The sequence below is a fragment of the Thalassophryne amazonica genome, chromosome 20 (assembly GCF_902500255.1).
Source record: "Thalassophryne amazonica chromosome 20, fThaAma1.1, whole genome shotgun sequence".
Classification (NCBI taxonomy): Eukaryota; Metazoa; Chordata; class Actinopteri; order Batrachoidiformes; family Batrachoididae; genus Thalassophryne; species Thalassophryne amazonica.
Window position 1 is genome coordinate 42174355 of NC_047122.1, and position 21467 is coordinate 42195821.

A 21467-nucleotide genomic window follows, 5' to 3' on the forward strand; every position below is an offset into this window, starting at 1 on the left:
CCTTTCGTTTAGCTTTTCTGTATGTAAATCCCATTTCCTTTAGGCGGTTTCTTACAGTTCAGTCACAGACGTTGACTCCAGTTTCCTCCCATTCGTTCCTCATTTGTTTTGTTGTACATTTTTCGATTTTTGAGACATATTGCTTTAAGTTTTCTGTCTTGATGCTTTGTCTTCCTTGGTCTACCAGTATGTTTGCCTTTAACAACCTTCCCATGTTGTTTGTATTTGGTCCAGAGTTTAGACACAGCTGACTGTGAACAACCAACATCTTTTGCAACATTGCGTGATGATTTACTCTCTTTTAAGAGTTTGATAATCCTCTCCTTTGTTTCAATTGACATCTCTCGTGTTGGAGCCATGATTCATGTCAGTCCACTTGGTGCAACAGCTCTCCAAGGTGTGTTCACTCCTTTTTAGATGCAGACTAACGAGCAGATCTGATATGATGCAGGTGTTAGTTTTGGGGATGAAAATTTACAGGGTGATTCCATAATTTTTTCCTCAGAATTGAGTGATTCCATATTTTTTTCCTCTGCTTGGTCTAAAAAGGTAACCGTTACTGACTGCCACAATCATTTTTTCTTGATTTCTTATAGTGTTTCTTAAAGCCAGAAAGTTGCCATTTGAAATGACTTTAGTTTTGTGTCATGTCTGTGATCTGCTTTTTTTTCTACAAAATTAAACAACTGAATGAACATCCTCTGAGGCCGGTGATTCCATAATTTTTGCCAGGGGTTGTATAATATAAAACCTCATTGGTATGTTCTTTATCCAGTTCTAAGCTGTTTAGTATAAATACATTATTGGACTGGTAAATATACCTTACAACAATATCTGAGACTGTCTAAGAGACGCCTAATCTGTCTTTAGTTTGTGGCAGTTTCTTTTTGGGGGGCTTTTTAAATAAAGAACTGGTGACATATCTGCATGACCAAACAATGTGTCTGCTTTATTCAAACTGATTTAGAGTTAACATGGGCTTCATGGGTAAATCCAGATTTCAATAAAAAATACTCTTCTAGAACCTGTCCTATGAAGTAGGGAGGTGTGGCATTAATTTGATTACCTTCCTGGTCTCGCTTGCTGATGCTGTTGGTCTGTTGAGGTGAGCTGCAGACATCTTTGACCTTTGAATGCAGCGCCTCATAAAATGCGTGGCCGAGTCCATTCAAAATGATGCGTTCACTTTGGCAGATCCTGTTGTTGCCACCTTTGGTGTGGGCCTGAATGTTTGAGGGAACGAGGCTCTTATCGTACTTCTTTTTCTTCACGTTGGAATTTGAGTTGTCATTTTGTTTTCTCTTCCTTTCCTGTTTCAAGGGTATGTACTCTCCTTTCTCTGTGTCGTACGCAACTTCGGCATCTGCTAGTCTTTCCTCCCATCCTAGACATTTCTCTGTGGCTTCCACTAGTCGACCCCTCGTTGCTAATTGCCAAGCTTGATAGCTACAAATAGGATCCAGCTGTGCAATTCGTCTGCCAACATCCTTTTCCTCAGGTGCATCTCTAGATCCAACAGATCCAACAGCTCGGATATTTAAGCTTTCTAAAAAATGCTCCTTAGTCACGGGTGTCTTGGAGACCTCTATGTCTTTGACCAGACTTCGCATCTGAGTGCGGTTTTGGTTCAATTTGTGTAGCTTTTCATGCAATCGCAAGTTCTTAAAGTCTTGAAAGAAGTTGCCACAACTAGCACAGAGCTGGTAGAGGCACTCTGCATTTACCAGCGACGTTGGGTCCTGAGGAACACCGTTGATGGTGGCAGGTAGCTTGTTGTTTTTGCCACAGCACAGCTGCCCTTTAACCTGATGAATGTGCATGTGACTTTGGAGGAACCACGCTTGGCGGAAGCGTCGCCCACACATCCGGCAACTGTAACCCTGGGAATTTCGATGCCTTTTGATGTGCATTTTGAGGAGTAATACCTGAGGGAAAACCTGGCCACAAAAGTGACAGGAATGTGGTCCAACATCAGTCCCATCACTACCCTCCATATTTTGTGCTGCAACTTTACCCTCAACTTTTTTCTTGGTTCCCTCCTTCTTTACTTTCCCGTTGATACTGTGGGCTTTTTCAGGTGTGCAAGCAATTTCAGGAAACTTGAGAATCATAACATTATCTTTCTGGCCTTTGTCTCCAGCCCGTTCCTCACCGCTTGGGTTCGGACTGACCAGACCGAGTTTATGATTTCGAATGTGGACCTTCAGGCTGCCCTTCTGCGCTGCCCTGTGCTCACAGTATGGACATTTGTACGGCTTCTCCCGGGTGTGTCTTCGCATGTGCTGGGACAGAGAGCTGAGAAGCGGAAAGGTCCGGCTGCACACACCACAAGTGTGACCAGATGTCACGTCTTCTTCCATCTCTGTGTCTGTCTTATCTGTGCATTTTTGTGATACATTCTTCTTCTCTTCTGTCTCCATTACTGTTCCTCTAGGACTGGATGATCAAAACACACAGCTGTGTAATAAATCCTTTCAATAAATTTCCAAAAATGAATTCTATGGTGTCAGATCAGGCAGGAGCATTCCGATTTTAGATGATGTTCTTCTTTTTCAGTCTGCGCACTCTTTTGGCAAGAAAACCTGGGGGGGGGGAGCAGAACAATAAATTAAGATCTAAATTTACACAATGATTTTTGCCATCAGATTAAAACATTTCACAGAATTTCAACAACACAACAAATGTGATAATGTAGGACTATCCAAATAAATAAATTCAGTTAAGGTGCATGTGATACCTTTCTGTCTTTATTACATTATGTAAAAACAGCTGAGTTGACCAAATGTACAGTAAAGCTGCCGCTAACATGATTAGAGAAAAATGGTTTTTAAATTATATTTATGAGAAGGTAAATATGCAAAAATGTTTCATCCTTACAACAGCATTACACACACACACACACACACATGCGCAAGGCCTCCTGCAGATGCCGTTAAAATGTAAATATTGTTTTTGATTGATTGACTGATTGATTGATAGAGGGGCTTTATTTTACATGTACAAATTGTATGTAAGACAATAGGATCTTAATAATTCATTAAACAACTGCAAATTATAAAGAACACGTTGCAAATACGGCCGAGGATATTTAAGCGTTATATTTCAATTTTGTTGTTGTTTTTTAATCTGTTGTGATCATTTTGTATGCACATTGCTGCTGTGGTTTTTAATTATCAGAAATTATTTATGTTAAACATTGATTTCTGAGATGGTGCGATATAAGTTATTATTATTAAAGCAGTTTTGGCTCTTGCTCAGCTCTCTCTCTGCATACATATATAATACACAATACAATTACTTAAATATGGTAACCCACTGAAGTAATTTGCATCATCAAAACTGGAATTGTCTTTTGTTTCGATGAGAAGCATCTGTCTGTGTGTTAGAGTACATGTGAGAGTCTCAGTCTGTGTGTCCTTGGGTTCCTGTATTGAGAGTGTGAGATGAAGCATGAAATGATGTATTAGAGTGATTTATTCATTCCTGACTAACAGGGTGAACCCAGAGGGCTCCAATTCATGATCAATAATCCATTATCAGCAAACTTTGTTTTACAAGCTGCAGACACAATCTATGATTCTGGGATAATGGCACAAATCTGGCTGCAAGATCTATTTTCTGCAAAAACATTACTGTTTAAAAGTAATCAGCAGCAGTGGTGTCACAAGCTTGACAACATCCATTACATGTCAAATCTTCTAGAAAAACACAACTTCAAATCGTTGAATGGTGTGATTTTCACTGTGAGACTCTTTGCGAGTCTGTTGTCATGAGTTAAATTATTCTGTGGCATACAGCCAGCCAGGCAGTAAAAAAAAAGACCCTGCTATTGTGTCGGCCGCACCAGAACTGTCACATCAGCTCACGTCTGGGCCTACACCCCTCATTGGGGGGTCGAGAGGGTTATTGTTGACGAAAAGGGGCCTAGGCCTACATGTCACCATCTTCGAATGCATGTCTGGGGAGGGAAGCAGGACAAAAGACAACGCTTGTTTGTCTTGTCAGTCTTTGAATGTGAGGAAAAACTATGTGTGCACACACGTAAGTGATAGAAAACGAGATCGACTCTGGCATGATTTTCAGGGGGCGAGTGTGTCTGACTAATTATGTGGAGCTGCATCCAGTGTGCATCTGTCTGCGTGCAGACCTGCTTGTGGTTGTGTGTGCTGATCCCCTCATGTGAGGACGGGTGCTGTATCTGAAATAAGCAGCGATGGGGAGGTTTGTCCGGCCATGGCAGGTGTTTGGTGGGTAGACGCCGTCAGATTAGTGCACATGCAATGTGGCACACTGTCTATGGGGGAGGATGTACAAGGGAACCTGGAGGGTGGCAATTATAGGGTTAAGCTTAAGGCGAATGAAGGGAGTTAAAACAATGGGGATAAAGTCAGTGAGCTGAGGGCAACAGATGGGAATTAACATGCAGAACGGAGTTAACCACCTCTACACCGTGAGTTTATCAAAGTGACAAACGGTGCACACTTGGCAATATAAAAAGTATCTGTAATTTTGCACAAGAAACTACTCGCATCACTCTTAAAAGCAAAAATAGAATAGCGCATACGTGACAATCTGTTCATTACTGAATATTTTCCTGCAATGAATGTTTTCATAAGCTTAGAATAATTCCTTTATATATACACATGGGACCCCCTCCATCGAAGTGGCCATGTTGCACCGCCATGTTACTACAGCAGAACAAAAGGGACATACTTAATCTACCTTTTGCATTTAGTAATGCAGCCAAAAGACTGAAGAAAAAACAAAAGGAATCAGTGGTTGCTCCCTTACTCACTCTCTGTTGCTTGCTAGTGCAGGCTAACACTGTTGAAAACCCTATTTTTTGTGAAATGGATCATCTTACGTATTGCTTGTCACAAGAATAGACAAGGAAGCATAAATCTCTGTCACCAAAGAAGAGAAAACACAAAGGGAAACAAAACTGTGACCGCCGATGGCACGATGTATTCTGCAGCCTCATCACTAGGTGGCACTAAATCTTACAAACTGCAGCTTTAGACAAATGGATTAACATTTTAAAAATGGAAAGAATTATTTCTTCTTTTCCACTTTGTCTTCTTTGCTCCATTTATTCCTCCTCTTCAGCATTCATCCTGTACACACTAAAAGCTTTTTGGAGGATGTGTAAAGAAATACACGCAGCCCAACATGCTGCTCCAGGGGTCAGTTCTTTTTTGAAACACTCACTCTTTTTCTCTACCTTTTCTTTGGCAGATGAATAGGCATGTCCACTCAGCAGTCCTCGCACTGATTCATCCTGACATCCCAACTAGCTCAGCACAAACTCCTATGGTGAGGGCACTGATACTGAGAGCCTGTGTACTGTGGCATGTAGCGTGCACACGCGTGTCTGTGTACTAGCAGGAATACGTATATCCACTGTCGGCGTGCAGTACCACCAAAGCTGTGGGTGTAACTCCCTGCAGGGAAATGGAAATAACATTTCTTTAAAATCACTTTGCATAGACATGAGTTTTGTGAACATGTAATTCACCTGATCTAATACATGTGCACCGTTACAATTGGGCGTATGCATGCGCATGAGTCTCTGAGTGTACGCCTGTATGTGTTGAAGTCATCCAAAAATTCTCAACAACCAGCAGCAGGGCCGTGCCAACATACCCCTGACTGGAGATAGCATGTGACTGTCCTTATGCTAGTGTTCAAACCCATAAGCCTCACCTCACAGCTACTGAGTCCAATAATCCTTTGTGGTTCCACCAACTGAGGCAAAAAACAACAAATCATCTCATACTGTGCATTTGTTTTCTGACAGTAATTGTGTATGTTGTATAAAGAATATTCAAATGTCTTTCTTATGCTTTACCTGTCATACTGTTGTCCTCCAAAAGTATTGGAGCACTTGGTCTTTCACACATTTTACGTTGTTTATGCCATTTCAAATTCAAGAAATACAAAAAAATATAACTTTCTAAAATTATCTTCCTCAAATTCAAACTGAAAACAAATCTCTAAAACTTGATATCTGTAAATAATAATCAGCTTTATTGCCAATTTTCTTCAGACAAGTCAGGGGATGGAAACATGAACATTTCCGTCACTGAATATGTCTTGGACTTTATTTACATCAATTACGGAGAAATAGGGCTTTTTAGGGCGGCAATCACCTTAGTATTTCCTGCTTTTCTTGTTGTTTAATGCTGACAAATTATACAGTATTTCTTGTCTTTCTGATGCCTGATTCTGTTTTTTCTCTCTGTTTAAGGTGTAGCTCCATTCAGAGATGGATGTAGTATTTGTGCTGGAGACCCTCCTGTCCTGTGCTCCAACAGCATTTCCTGTATATTCGTTTTGTGAATTGTTCTGTAATTTGTGTCTGTAGCATGGCCCAAGCAGAGGGTCACCCCTTTGAGTCTGGTCTGCTTGAGGTTTCTTCCTCAGAGGGAGTTTTTCTTTACCACTGCTGCTCTGGGGTTTAGTAAGTTTAGACCTTGTGTGAAGCACCTTGAGGCAACTTTGTTGTGATTTGATGCTATATAAATATGAAAATAAACTGAAAATTGAAATTGAAATACAACATTTTCTTTCACCAAAACATCAAATCTTGACTTGCATCTTAGATGTACTTTCTGGCAAATTGTAGCTGAGCTCTCAGGTCTTCTTTTTAAGAAAATCCTCCTCTACACCACTTCATCAGGAAGCTGGATTTTATATTTTTAATTAATTTATATCAAGTTGTAAAGATTTGCTTTCAGTTTGAGTTTAAGGAAGATAACTTTAGATTTATTTATCTAAAGTTGTGTCACTGGTCTGTCACTCAGACAGCAAACTTAAGATGTTATTTAAAAATAAGTCCTTCAGAGAGCAAAATTAAGAGGTTACACCAGTTTTACACAGAACAGAGAAGGAGTAAATTACCTTTTTCATATACCTAGAAATGATACGCCAATGTGACTGGATAAAACACTAAAGAATAAATAGCAATACACCCTTTTCGCGGATGGGTAATATTTTTCATACCACCCGAGTAAGTGAATGTCGCCTTGGTAATCAGCCAATCCATACATATGTTGTGACGTCAGGGCACGTGCGATCCTAGATACTGTCAATGTGTAACTTAATACAGTGGTCCCTTGCTATATCGCAGTTCACCTTTCGCGGGCTCGCAATTTCGCAGAATTTTTTTTTGTGCAATTTTGCATGCTTCTTTTTTTTTTTTTTTAACAGTGCATTGTGTTCTGCGTCATTATCAGGCGGGCCGGTTGCGGCACCGGTTGGCATCACCGCGATTGCTCTCACTTCCTCCGATGCGCTTACTGAGTCTGCGGACTCGGTAAGCACCGCAGTCTGCTGTGCCGAGCTGTATCCAACTCCAGCAACAGGTCCAGAGACTACGCTCACTGTTTTGATGTGCAGCACCTGCTGCATGGTCTCGGTAACCGCAGCCACAAAGCTCTGTGGCCATGTGAGCGAAGGGATAAAAACCATACACCCTGAGGCCGAAAGCCTCAGGGTGTATGGTTTTCTTCAGGGTGTATAAAACCATATTCATTGGTGAACAACTTGATAACTGATAGTATTTCTCTCAGCTCAACTGATAGTATTTCTCTCTTCACGTTATATCGCATGAATCAACGGCTACCTGCTCGTTTAATATCACTGAAACATGTATATACACTCAACAAAAATATAAACGCAACACTTTTGGTTTTGCTCCCATTTTGTCCTCAATGTCACCCATTGAGCATGTCTGGGATGCTCTGGACCGGCGTATACGACAGCGTGTACCAGTTCCTGCCAATATCCAGCAACTTCGCACAGCCATTGAAGAGGAGTGGACCAACATTCCACAGGCCACAATTGACAACCTGATCAACTCTATGCGAAGGAGATGTGTTGCACTGCATGAGGCAAATGGTGGTCACACCAGATACTGACTGGTATCCCCCCCCAATAAAACAAAACTGCACCTTTCAGAGTGGCCTTTTATTGTGGGCAGTCTAAGGCACACCTGTGCACTAATCATGGTGTCTAATCAGCATCTTGATATGGCACACCTGTGAGGTGGGATGGATTATCTCAGCAAAGGAGAAGTGCTCACTATCACAGATTTAAACTGGTTTGTGAACAATATTTGAGGGAAATGGTGATATTGTGTATGTGGAAAAAGTTTTAGTTCTGAGTTCATCTCATACAAAATGGGAGCAAAACCAAAAGTGTTGCGTTTATATTTTTGTTGAGTGTATAAGGAAACCCGAACTAAAGGAAAAATGCCGCTTTTAACAACCTGGGCCTCATTTCTGGCATAAAATATGGTCGTTTACTCACCGATATAACTTTTGTGTCATTTGGAGTCCATGGTTCAGACAACATGTTCAGTCTAAAATCTTAGTCAAACATTTTTCTTCTACTAAGGTGGATTCTACTACTACTTCTACTAAGGAGTGACATGTCAATCATCTGTGTCCAACAGTGTTGCCAGTAACTTTGAAAAATTAATCCAATTACTGATGACTGATTACTCCTTGAAAAAGTAACTTAGTTACTTTACTGATTACTCCATTTTAAAAGTAACTAAGTTAGATTACTTGTTACTTTATTAGTTACTTTCAGCAGCTGCCAACAACAAAACCCCCTGCCACCTCAACATGAAAATGATAACCACTTTAGCCAATACTCACTTTATAATCACCCTTTTCTTCATGTGTTTTACTTGTCCCGGACAACCGTTACTGTCTAGGACTGTATAATACATCATACATTTCTGTACTAGCATGACATCATGCACATTCCTATCACATCATTATGTCACATCCTACAGTCAGCTCCAGCAGCTCCACGATATTTTAAAATATTTAAATTACCCTTCAGAAAAATCTGTGTTCAATGTAAATGAGCAGTCTAAAATACATGCTTACAAGACAAAGAAAAAAAAAGAATGAAGGAAAGAAACTTTACTGTTTGCATGTAACTGCTAAATCTGAAATGTGTGCATATGCAGAAATGTTTCCAACAAAATGTCTTACTCCTCCTGAAATAGGAGTCAGACCTGTACAGAATGCGACTGTTGGAGAAAGGAAGGAGAAAATAAATGGCTTGTCACCTTACTTGCTCAAAAACCTTAGTTTGTGCAGAAAATAACCTGCTGATGCAGATCAAGACGACTCCTTCCAGATGCAGTGGAGCTGTGCTTCAAAATGCGACGAGTTAGTGCTGAGCAAGCAAATTTAAGATGGTCAACATCACATGTAATAATGTAAACACTGCTATCTGTAAGTGCTTTCAAATGAGAATACACAATATAAGACATGCATTCACAAAAGTGACACTCAAACACAAGTGGAGTGCCAAGGCCTGCAGGTTGCAGCTATAGTGAATGACAAAAGGAACCGCACTTCTGTCTGGCCTTGTATTATCTTACTATCATAGAACAGACTTCCCTGTCTTGTGTTTACATGAATGCAGTGGGCATACCTCACGACCCCAACACAGCCTGTCATAAAAGCGTAACCTTTTATGGTTGGGACGTGAGTGTTGATAGAGTTCCTAGAATGACTTTGTGTCATGAAAACAGAGGCAAGACACAACACTGTGAGCAACAGCCTAGTGTACCTAAGTGATTAGAAGGCCATCGGCACAACAGCCACGAGCAGGAGCAAATTTACACCCGTCCGCTCCCATCCCCCTGCACGCTGCCCCATCCTCCTGGTTACACAACATATACAAGGATTATTCTTTAAAGCATCGCTTGAGCTGCTCAATGAGTGGCCTTTTATCACAGGGGGCTTTTAGTGCTCCAGCGCTCACTCAGGGAACAAAGAAGACAAAAAGTAAAATATGACAGACTCTAAGCAGAGCTTTTAACCGCTCACACACTATATATTCTCATGCTTCCACAGACGCAGACATCAGAACATGAACAGTGACACTGAAAGTCAAAGATCGTTTTAGGAATATTGTGCCGACTTAATTTGTGAGGCTACATTATGCTGTGTGGGCACAGGGCATAAATTATGGGACCACTCTTTTTTTTTTTGCATGTGTGGATTGGCTAGTGTGGGAGACACTGGACTATAATCTGCTGGCATTAACTTGCTCTCTAAAAAAAGCACTCTCAACAGGGATTAGATTATCATGGCAAGGTCAGCTCAGACCCGCTCTGGTTGTCTCTCCCCACTGTCTGTTCTTCATTTTGCCAGTGTTCCTTTCATCTGTTGCTTTCAATCCCTGAACCAGGTGCCCATAAAAACAGTGCTGTTGCTTTCAGGATTGCACTACAAGTGCAACCAAAAGCTTTACCAACACAATGATCCTGATCAGTATGCACCAAATGCATGTTATAGTAATGTTAAAAAATTGGTATACATTAGAGCTCTCCGGCAAAAATACTGCAGAAATACAGGAAACAGTTCAATAATAATAAAGGACTTATTCCTACATGGATTCATCTTTTGAAAATGACATCTCTCTCTCTCTCTCTCGCTCTCTCTCCCAGTTGAGTCACTTTGATGTTAAACTTAAAATAAAACTTTCAATTTGAATTCTTGCTTTGGCTTTGAACAATAGTTTAAGAATTTTTACAGAAATGCCAACTCTGTGCACACAGCAATAACAAATACCGAAGTATGCAGTATTACTGTGTCGGAATATTACAGCTGAATTGCTAACAATTTGCAAGACTGGTGGAATTTAAAGGTGCAATGCTTGATGCAAATATACTGTAAACTGTACAGCACCATCCCACCATTGAAGTAGCTCAGAAAATAATTAGTACCAGTTAATAACTGTAAATGAATGGAAAGAGCAGCTGATACATACCCAAACAAAAATACCCAGTAAAGTTGGTAATATTTTTATAAGATGTCCATGGTTTACATCTGCATAAGTTGTTTAAAAAGGCAAGGTTTTAGCTATGCTCTGTACCCTTTTCACTGTAATCTGTGAACATTTGGGGAAATTTGCCAAATTTATTTATTTATCTGCACATGAGGAGCAAAAATGTCTGTGATTTTGATGGGGGGTTTTTTCCCACCCAGTACTCCAACTGGATGACTGACACACTGAAATAAAATGAGTTTCAATAAACTGACAGGAAACTGTTGGCTATGTGTACAACCAATACAAGTGAAGTACTACAGATGTTTTGCTTGTGCTTTTCGAAGTCTGGTGACACCATCGACCATTCTGACCGCACAACATCAAAATTCTCCAATTTCACAGTTGTGTGTTAATTTGTAAGGCACAGCGACATACTGTACGTGTAATTCCCTGCTATGATTAAGGTGCGGATGAAGAGGGGTAAGGCGATAGCTGCTTAGCGATTTCACCCTGGAGCAAAAGAATGACAGCTGGCAGCAGGGTTTGGATTAGGTTTCCCGTTGGGGTACTGCATCTTTTACACTACCGCTTCTCTGGAGTAGAATGGGTTGATAGTAACCCGACTCTCTCAGTCCCGTCCAATCTTGTCTCTCTCTCAGTCTCAACGGGGCCAAACAGAAGGATCTGTGAATGCCTTACTCATCCCTCCCATCTTCCATCTGGACATTTTGCCAGCATTAGCAATCTGGTTCCTCCGCTGGATACTTAAAGGAAGAGTTCATTCTTTCATTGCATAAACATCACAAACCTATCATTTCTAATGTTTTAATTCATTAAGAAGTGAAGAAAATGATGCTGCTTGGTGAGTGTGATCCTATTCTTGCTCTTTTTAAAGCCAATTCTCCATACATAAAGTGATGGCAGCACGATGGTTCAGTGCCTGACAGCAAGAAGGTCTGGGGTTGTGATTCCACCCTTGTCCAGTTCCTTTCTGTGTGGAGTTCTCATGTTCTCCCTGTGTCTGCGTGGGTTTCCTCCGGGCACTCAGTTTTCCTCTCACCATCAAATACATGCACATTAGGGTCTGCTTCTTTCTCTGCCCTTGACCAAGGCAACGTCTCTACAACTGGAGTTGGTCCCCAGGCACCAGACTGTGGCTGTCCACTGTTCCTAGTGGCTGAATTGCATCTAACTATAATTAGGATGGGTTAAATCTAGAGGACAAATTTCCCTATATGTATCCATGTATGTACAATGACAATAAAGGCCCTTCTTCAATGCAGTGATGTCAGAAATAATAGGGAGTTGTGTGCTACGCTGACAGCAAAAACAAAGCACATAGCAAGTATGTTTATTTTGTAACTTTGTCAAGCAGGTTATGGTTTTACCTGTGTGCTGGTCTGTTTATTAGCAATATTACTTAGCAATCACCCAGCTTTCTGTATAACGTAAGCCCCTTTCACATCGGACCTGCGTAGAGTTCCATTGTGCTGCGTATCTATTACGCAGGAATGGTTGCGTATGTTGCACACAGAGGGGTTAGCTTTGGCCCACCTTTTCTTCTTCTGTGGTTTTGGCCCGCCTCTTCTTCCTCTGTGGTTTTTGAAGCTTCACTGCTGGCAAAGTTCAGCAGAGTCCAGCGGGATGAATAAAATCGAGCAATGCAGGTATGTACTGATAAAAAAAAAAAAACACCTAAAGGATGTTTAGCCAGACTGGTGTAGTGTAGCGTACAATTGTGGAGGCATGATGTAGAGTAGCACAGTGTTACGTAGATTTGTAAACAGTAGCAGAGTGTTGCATAGACTTGCGTAGAGCACTGCGTCCAGTGCACTGCGTCCAGTGCTCTACGCCGATTGTCCACGAAAAAATTAAACATGTTGAATTTTTTTGCGTCCATTTTGCAGAGCCCTTTGCATCAATTAGCGTATTGCCACATAGGGCTGCAGAAGCTTGGCGTAGTCGGTACGTTGCATTACACAACTCTACGTTGGCCCGGTGTGAAAGGGGCTTTAGAGGGAAACCTGAACAAGTTAAGTGATGAAACAGTCCATGTTTATATACAGATACACCATATATTTTTCAGTTTCTTTGACATTAGCTAGGTTCCCATTACAACTCAAACTGCACAATTTGAAGTAGTGAATTAAAAATATGCTTAATGGAAATGCTTGTATTTGGGGGGGATATTTCAAAAACATTCCTAGGTTTGCTTGAGGTTGTTTTCCAGGTGATTCGAAAAAGCATTATGTCAAAAAAGTGCAATGGAAACACTTTTTCTGGCATTACACAACCCAATCTCACGCCATTTCAATGATGGGATCACAAAAAGTAAATTAATCTACAACCCCTGGCAAAAATTATGGAATCACCGGCCTCAGAGGATGTTCATTCAGTTGTTTAATTTTGTAGAAAAAAAGCAGATCACAGACATGACACAAAACTAAAGTCATTTCAAATGGCAACTTTCTGGCTTTAAGAAACACTATAAGAAATTAAGAAAAAAAGATTGTGGCAGTCAGTAACGGTTACTTTTTTAGACCAAGCAGAGGAAAAAAATATGGAATCACTCAATTCTGAGGAAAAAATTATGGAATCACCCTGTAAATTTTCATCCCCCAAATTAACACCTGCATCAAATCAGATCTGCTCATTGACATTGACCCTATGCCATGACATTGACCCTATGTGTCTTTTTGCAAGGAATGTTTTTGCAGTTTTTGCTCTATGGCAAGATGCATTATCATCTTGAAAAATGATTTTATCATCCCCAAACATCCTTTCAATTGTCCAAAATATCAACATAAACTTGTGCATTTATTGATGATGTAATGACAGCCATCTCCCCAGTGCCTTTACCTGACATGCAGCCCCATATCATCAATGACTGTGGAAATTTACATGTTCTCTTCAGGCAGTCATCTTTATAAATCTCATTATCACCTTGCCCAATGCAGATTCGAGATTCATCACTGAATATGACTTTCATCCAGTCATCCACAGTCCACAATTGCTTTTCCTTAGCCCATTGTAACCTTGTTTTTTTCTGTTTAGGTGTTAATGATGCCTTTCGTTTAGCTTTTCTGTATGTAAATCCCATTTCTTTTAGGCGGTTTCTTACAGTTTTGTCACAGACGTTGACTCCAGTTTCCTCCCATTCGTTCCTCATTTGTTTGTTGTACATTTTTCAGTTCATTTTTTTAAGTTTTCTGTCTTGACGCTTTGATGTCTTCCTTGGTCCACCAGTATGTTGCCTTTAACAACCTTCCCATGTTGTTTGTATTTGGTCAGAGTTTAGACACAGCTGACTGTGAACAACCAACATCTTTTGCAACATTGCGTGATGATTTACTCTCTTTTAAGAGTTTGATATCCTCTCCTTGTTTCAATTGACATCTCTCATGTTGGAGCCATGATTCATGTCAGTCCACTGGGTGCAACAGCTCTCCAAGTGTGATCACTCCTTTTAGATGCAGACTAACGAGCAGATCTGATATGATGCAGGTGTTAGTTTTGGGAATGAAAATTTACAGGGTGATTCCATAATTTTTTCCTCAGAATTGAGTGATTCCATATTTTTTTCCTCTGCTTGGTCTAAAAAAGTAACCGTTACTGATTGCCACAATCTTTTTTCTTGATTTCTTATAGTGTTTCTTAAAGCCAGAAAGTTGCCATTTGAAATGACTTTAGTTTTGTGTCATGTCTGTGATCTGCTTTTTTTCTACAAAATTAAACAACTGAATGAACATCCTCCGAGGCCAGTGATTCATAATTTTTGCCAGGGGTTGTATTAGTTTGTGCTCCCGTCACGAAAAGCAATCACATTTTCGTGGCGGGAGCATGAATTCATGACTGTATCACGAAATGCAAGGGTGACACGGGTGGGGGTGGTCTGTGTGGAGGGTAGGGTTAGAAATAGAATAATGCGTCATGAAAATGTGCTCATTTCATGACAGGAGCATGAAAAAAAAGCATGAGACGGTTGTATTACAGGATACATGACATACAGAAACAGTCACATGACTCTGAAACTCATGGTAGAGGAAGAGACGGAGAGCTTCTTAAGCCTTATAGAAGATAACATTACAGCAACATTGGAATTTTTTTTTTTTTTTTAACATTGATTCATTTTGTGCCCACTGATCCAGGTCACTCTGGCAGCTCATCCCATACTTCCCTATCTTCAGTCACTTTGTCTAACTCTTTCTTGGGGTCCTCAGGCTTTTCCAAGACAGCTGGGAATATAATCCCTCCAACCTCTCCTGGGTCTTCCCCGTGGCCTCCTTCCAGTTTGACGTCCTGGAAGACCTTTCTAGGGAGAAGACCAGAGGGCATCCTCACCAGATACCCAAACCACCTCAGCTGGCTCCTTTTGACTGAAGAAAGCAGCAGCTCTACTCAGTCTCTCCCAGATACTACAGCTGAGGATTTATTATTGCATCACCATTACTACTGGGCTTACTTGCTAGAATAACTTATCAAATCTCAGCAATTGCATTCCATCAGTCAATGGAAGCACTCATTTTTGCTATTGTTCTTTTTCACCATTCTGAAAATATTATTCAGATTCAGATTCAATTTATTATTATACCCTTGGGTAAAATTAGTTTACAGTGAGTGAGTCATCTCGTTTGGTAAACACACGTAAACACACAGCAAAACACAGTTTTGCTGTGTGTTTACGTGTGCATAAATCTGTAATGGAAACCCAGCTGTTGAGAGAGAGTTTGTATCATTTTCCTCAATTAAAACAACCAGACATACAGCATGTAATACGTAACTGGTATTCCTGGTAATATGCTAACTGGTACAGATCCCGTTATTATTCTGACTTTGTCTCACTTTTGGAAACACAAAATTTTAGCCCATCTCCATGAAATTTCGTGCAATGAACAAACCTGACAAGAAGAATCCAATAATCCTGATGTTCATTGTGATGCAGAGATCAATTTTTGTTATCCGTGTTTTATTTATTTAAGTAATGAGACATGGCATTTTCTCCCATTTCGATCATTTTTGTCTAAATAAGTAACTTGAGTTTGTCATATCATGGCAAACTTTAAATGTTTCCAAACGAACTTAAAGTGCGACTGCAGTGACATAAATTATAATAATGTGTTAATCCCAATGCTAAATTGTGATTGTTAATCATGCTTGCTGATGCATGCACATTTGTAATGCCCCCCAACCCCCGTTAGGAGTGACAGCTATGAATAGTAGAGTAAATGCAGGAAATGTGTGGCCCATTTGTTTATCCGTACTCTTCAACAGCATGTGCATATACACTTTATTTCACAATGCAGATTCCTGTGTTTGTGGCACAGGCAGTAGTGCAGCTACTTTCCATTTAATATCCCACTCTCATTATTCCTACCTTGATATATGAAGTATTTAACCTGCACAGGCATGCTTTTGTTCTCCACAATGACCGGTAGCAACATAATATTTATGTTTTGTTGGACTCAAGTTTAACCTGCAGGTATTTGTGCACTAACAAGGAATACCCAACAGATAACAGCTGCACATTTACAACACACACACACGATTGTCTGGCCTTGACATCTTTCTGTTTGCACCCTTCCCCCTCCAGCAGCAGTCGCTATTTGGACCCTGCAGCTTCCTGACCTATCTGGATGATTAAATCATTTTTCTTTAGCACAAATTTTGTCCACCACTTGTCTGGTGTATCTGCTGCACGCCCTCCCTATTGATCGTCATGCTGAGGAGATTACCCTAATAGCTAGGATTACCTCCCCACATGTTGGCTACATAAGGGGGAAGTGGGGGGGGGGGGGACGCTGGGGACGTGCTGTGCATGATGTGCGACAGTGAAGGAGGGGTGAAGGAATAAGAAATAGAAAAGTCTGTCCCTGTGTTTGTTATTGTCTGTTCTGGATCAGCTGGATGTATTTAGTAATGATGCAGCCGTCTGCATACCAATTTAACACCGGTGATCACCAAATAAACACCCTGAGAACACGTTTGTCCTCGAGGTCCTCTCCTGATCAGACAAAACACCCCGAGGACATCTTTGACTGACACACATTTGTCCTCTCCTACTGATTAACTCTGTGTGGATGTCTGGTCTAATGCTGCTCAGTGAGATCACTTTGGTGTTCAGCAATCACCTGTTTTCAGACATGTGCTCAATGCATTAACGTCAACAACTACAGCAGCGCTCCTCAGAGCGCATAGAGGACATACACTCTGTGTAGAATTACCTGTGAGGTTTATTTATTTATTTATATGTGGTCAAAAATGCTATATCTCAAAATAATTTTTTCAAGGATCTGCATCTGGACTCAACCCAAATAATCAACGAAACATAATGGAGTCTTCCTTTTCCGCCAAGGAGGTTATGTTTTCGGTCGCGTCTGTTTGTTTGTTGGTTGGTTGGTTGGTTGGTTGGTTAGCAGGATTACTTAAAAAATCCTCAATGGATTTCAATGAAATTTTACCAGGGGTGTATCTTGGCCTAACTTAGAAGTCATTCAATTTTGGTAATGATCCAAAACACGATCCGGATCCAGTAATCTTTTTTAAGGATTCTTCATCATTGCAGGATAGGGCCAATTTAAACATTTTTGCATCTAACTTCATGAAGATGGGTCACAAAGGCTGAACAAAAATTAAGTTACGACACAACAATAATTTAGCATTTGCTTCTCCTCACTGAATAAACTTGTTATTAGAAAATTTTAAAAAAAAAACTTGTGTAGTTCATGCAGTTTCTCTTATAAATACATTTGCTGAAGATCTAGAGTTTAACCCTCTGGGGGCCGACCAAGCTTTACTAAAGTATAAATAATTCATAAAATAAAATAATAAAATAATAATAATAATAATAATAATAATAATAATAATTAATCACTGTATTGCGGCTGCATGTCCTGCCATTGTAGTGGGCCTCTCCAACTAGAGCTACTGGCCAAGAGAGAGAGTGTCTCAGCTGCTCGGCCTCTGTGTCTCGATAAATCACACATTTGGCTCGCACAAGTACAGACTCGTCCCATCCTTAATTTTTGCACACTAAGTGTGGTGCTCCTTGAAGTAAATATTAATGAGTACTCAGTTGGATCTCTGAGAAATTTCTCAGTCTGCATTATTTTTCTAATGTCTGTTTGAAAAGAAGGCGACATCTGGTATTGCGCTCCCTGCAGAATGAAAGTGGTACTGCATGCCCACCTCATTTCAACCAGCAATTGAATTTCAGTTATATCCATTATGGTCTTTAAATTTCACTCTTCATATTGTAAAAAATAAATATGCAATAGTATGAGTAGTGGCATTTTTCCCACACCTACTGGTTAGATTTGTTGAATTAACAGCTCAGTCTCACGGCATATACAAAAGTCTATATAATTGGCTAGTTATGTATGTGACAGACGTATAAAAGGAGCCATTGCAGGCCTACGTTTTAGTTATAGCTGCAGAATTTCTGCACTGTAGGCTGGGTTTCCATTACAGCCTTGCCACAAAAGTTAGATGATATATTCAGAATCTTGACAAAACAGTATCACAAAATGACAGTGTTTCCACTCAGTAATGGAATGTGACTGCTGTGTTTTGTCCTCTCATGATCACTATCATTCCAGTGAGGTTCTTGGGAGAACTGTGATTCCAATAGTCATGGCGACAGTCCCACTAAATATTGCAAATTCATTTTTTTAATACATAGCCATACCGCCACAGCTGACGCTCCCTCACAATGCAAATACTCCTCATCTTAGTCTTAGTACAGCACATAACTGTAAGAATCGTTCAAATCCGGTTACAAGCACCAAAGTTTACTGTGTATACTTTTTGGTACGTATTGTAGAAAAATAACTTTAGCCATTAGAATTTTCAATAGCGGGACAAGTAGGGGTCAATTGAAGAATTGCACAGGGTCAAAATTAAAAAATGTTCCAATCATATTGAAAGTGATACTACATTATGTATCTGATGACAATGATTCCAAAAAGGTATAGTTTGGACTATCTATAACTGAATGTTTTGGAGTTATGGGGTAAACTGTAGCCAAGTGCTTGCTCACAGGGGGTCGTTTGACCGTTGGGGTTTTACATAATTATTGTATGGCCTTGCCTTACAATATACAGCGTCTTGGGGCAACTGTTTGTTGTGATTTGGCAGGCTATCATAAAAAAAAAATTGATTGATTGATTGAAAAACAGCAAGAATGGTGACAAAGCGTCAGTTTCAGTTTGTACAGGGTCAAAAGTTAAAGTTGCTCCAGTTTTTGGTAAGAACATGGTGCAAATTATTGGGTGAACTAATAGGATTAAAAATGGAATAGTTCTGATAACATAACATGATAACTAAGCATGAACACATGGTGGCAAACTATTCCTTTTTAAAATCCTACTAACTAACTACTCAAACCATAAATTTGCATCATGTTTTACCCTAATTGGAGCAACTTTAACTTTTGACCCCTGTACAAACTGAAAGTGATCTTTGTCACCATGCTTGCTGTTTTTACCCCATAACTCCAGAACATTCAGTCACAGACAGTCCAAACTACACCTTTTTGAATGTTTGTGATCAGACAAATAATGTGGGTAGCTTTCAATATGATTGGAACATTTTTTGACCCCTATGCAGTTCTTCAATCGACCCCTACTTGGCCCCCTATTGAAAATTCAAATGGCCTAACGTTATTTTTCGAAAATATGTACCAAAAAGGTATACACAGTCAAACTTTGGTGCTTGTAACCAGATTTGAAGGATTCCTCTGTTATCTGCCTGCACTACTCTCTCATACTAGCTGCTCATCTGATACTTCATTCCAGCAGTATACTAAAAAAATGACTCATTGGATGAATTCATTCAAATATGTGCAGGATTTCCATCTAATAAATATATGTAGCTCCAACTCAAATAAAGTGCATCCATGCAAGAAAATTTACTCTAATTTACTTGGGACTAAATATAATTTATTAGATGGAAATCCAATCCAATGAGTCAGATTTTTGAGTGTACCCAAGATCCTTCCAAGACACCTAGTACAAAGACTCCTTAGGGCCACTAGTTAGTCTTTGTAATATTTGAGTTTTTCAAAATACGCATTTCAATTAACCCTCTGGGGTCGAGGGCATTTTTTGGACAGTTCACTCGCCTGGCATAAATGTTTTATTATTGCTGTTAACAGCTCTCCCTGCATCCCACAATCAAGTTTTATGTCTTTTTTTCAGGACAACCTATACTTTCAAAATATATGCTATTACAAGTGTAATAAAGGTTTACAATCAGAAATAAGAAAGGAAAAAGTAAAGCGGAATAATTTCCCATACACATTTATTCAAAACACACAGCAAGCTATAATAAACTAGTAACACATCACTCCTAAAAACAATCTTTGGTGTGTCACATGAGGTGAATCTGCCCAACGATTGGATTTTGGAAAACCATGTGACAGTGAACCAATTCCGACTAGACACTCACATTGCTCATGTCATCACACAGCTTCTATGAGTAGTACAAAAATGGTGATGGTGGCTCGAAAGTCCACGGAGTTTACTTTTCAGCAAAAAAAAAAAAAAGTAAGTTTCTATCACATATTAAAAAGTTATTTATAATTTAGTAAAGCTTGGTCTCAGCCATTGTATACGATGGTGTCGGCCCCAGAGGGTTAAGCATATTTTCGATTGGCTACTTCAGATTGCCTAATTTTTAGGGTAATGTAATCCCACCCACTGAGTCAAAGCCTCATTGGGCTCTCTGGGATGTTTTACATACATCTCCAGTTAAAATATTTTGCACAACATAACCCCTTTAAAAAGTTGTCTTTTCTAGGCCATTGTTTTTGGAATGATTGCGCTCACAAACAAACAAGCAGACACAGGTGCAAAGAACCAGCTTGGGAGGTCATCCTGAAAAATGAGACTGTTAATTAGCTGATGCAATAACTGAACACCTTCTCCTGTGACAGTCACATGACGCAGACATACGTTCTAGTTTGGACTGAAGCTGTTCTGGAGGAAGATGCTGGATCACAGAGAGGGGCTGAGGAGAGCGCGCGCGCACACACACACACACACACACACAACAGAGAAAAGGAATTCCTTTAATCCGCCCGTGATCCGTTACAATGGCAGCCTTGTTGTGTGTCCCAACTTTGCGCCGATGTTAACTTAAACACTTAGTGTCAAAAGAGCGTAAGAAGCGAACCTAATCACGGTGTGTTCTGGAGCAGCCCACCGGGCTCCGTGCTAATAAACTGATGGTGAAGTTTGTCCCAAACCGAGCTCCCGCTGCGTGTGTCAGGCTCGCGACATCACTTTTCTTTTGTGTTGTCGTCGTTTTGTGCTTACCTCACAGGTCGGTGCTGCGGCGTTAAACAACGGCAGCGAGATAAAACACCGACAACAGCTGTCCTTGAGCCGCTCTCTGTCCGTCACCGTCCTACAGGCAGCGGCAGCACCTGAGCCGCAGTCCTCCTCCTCTGCAGCTGCTGGTCGGGACGCGCGTGACGCCACAGACAACGTTATTAATAACGAGTGAGAGCGCGCGCGCCTCTCCGCTCCATTCACCGCAATGAGAGGTGAGCGGCAGGCGCGCGCGCGCACACACACACAAACACACAGCGATTACACATTAGCCACGCGCGCACAAAAAAGCTTTATTTAAAAAAAAAAAAAAAAGTCTGCTGGCGAAAAAACGATGAT

The 21467-nt window shown here is 40.4% G+C and overlaps 1 protein-coding gene across 1 annotated transcript in view; it reads right to left on the reverse strand.

Annotated features, from left to right (window-relative positions):
* The window catches only part of LOC117501399 (zinc finger protein 516-like), a 33623-nt gene extending 12378 nt beyond the window's left edge, over positions 1–21245 (reverse strand). Inside the window, exons 1-2 of the mRNA XM_034160276.1 lie at positions 21114–21245; positions 1067–2582 (exon numbers count right to left, since the gene is read on the reverse strand). Coding sequence (XP_034016167.1) covers positions 1067–2420 — 1354 coding nt within the window. The 5' untranslated portion in view covers positions 2421–2582; positions 21114–21245. The remainder of the gene's footprint in view (positions 1–1066; positions 2583–21113) is intronic.
* Between the last annotated feature and the right edge of the window lie 222 nt (positions 21246–21467).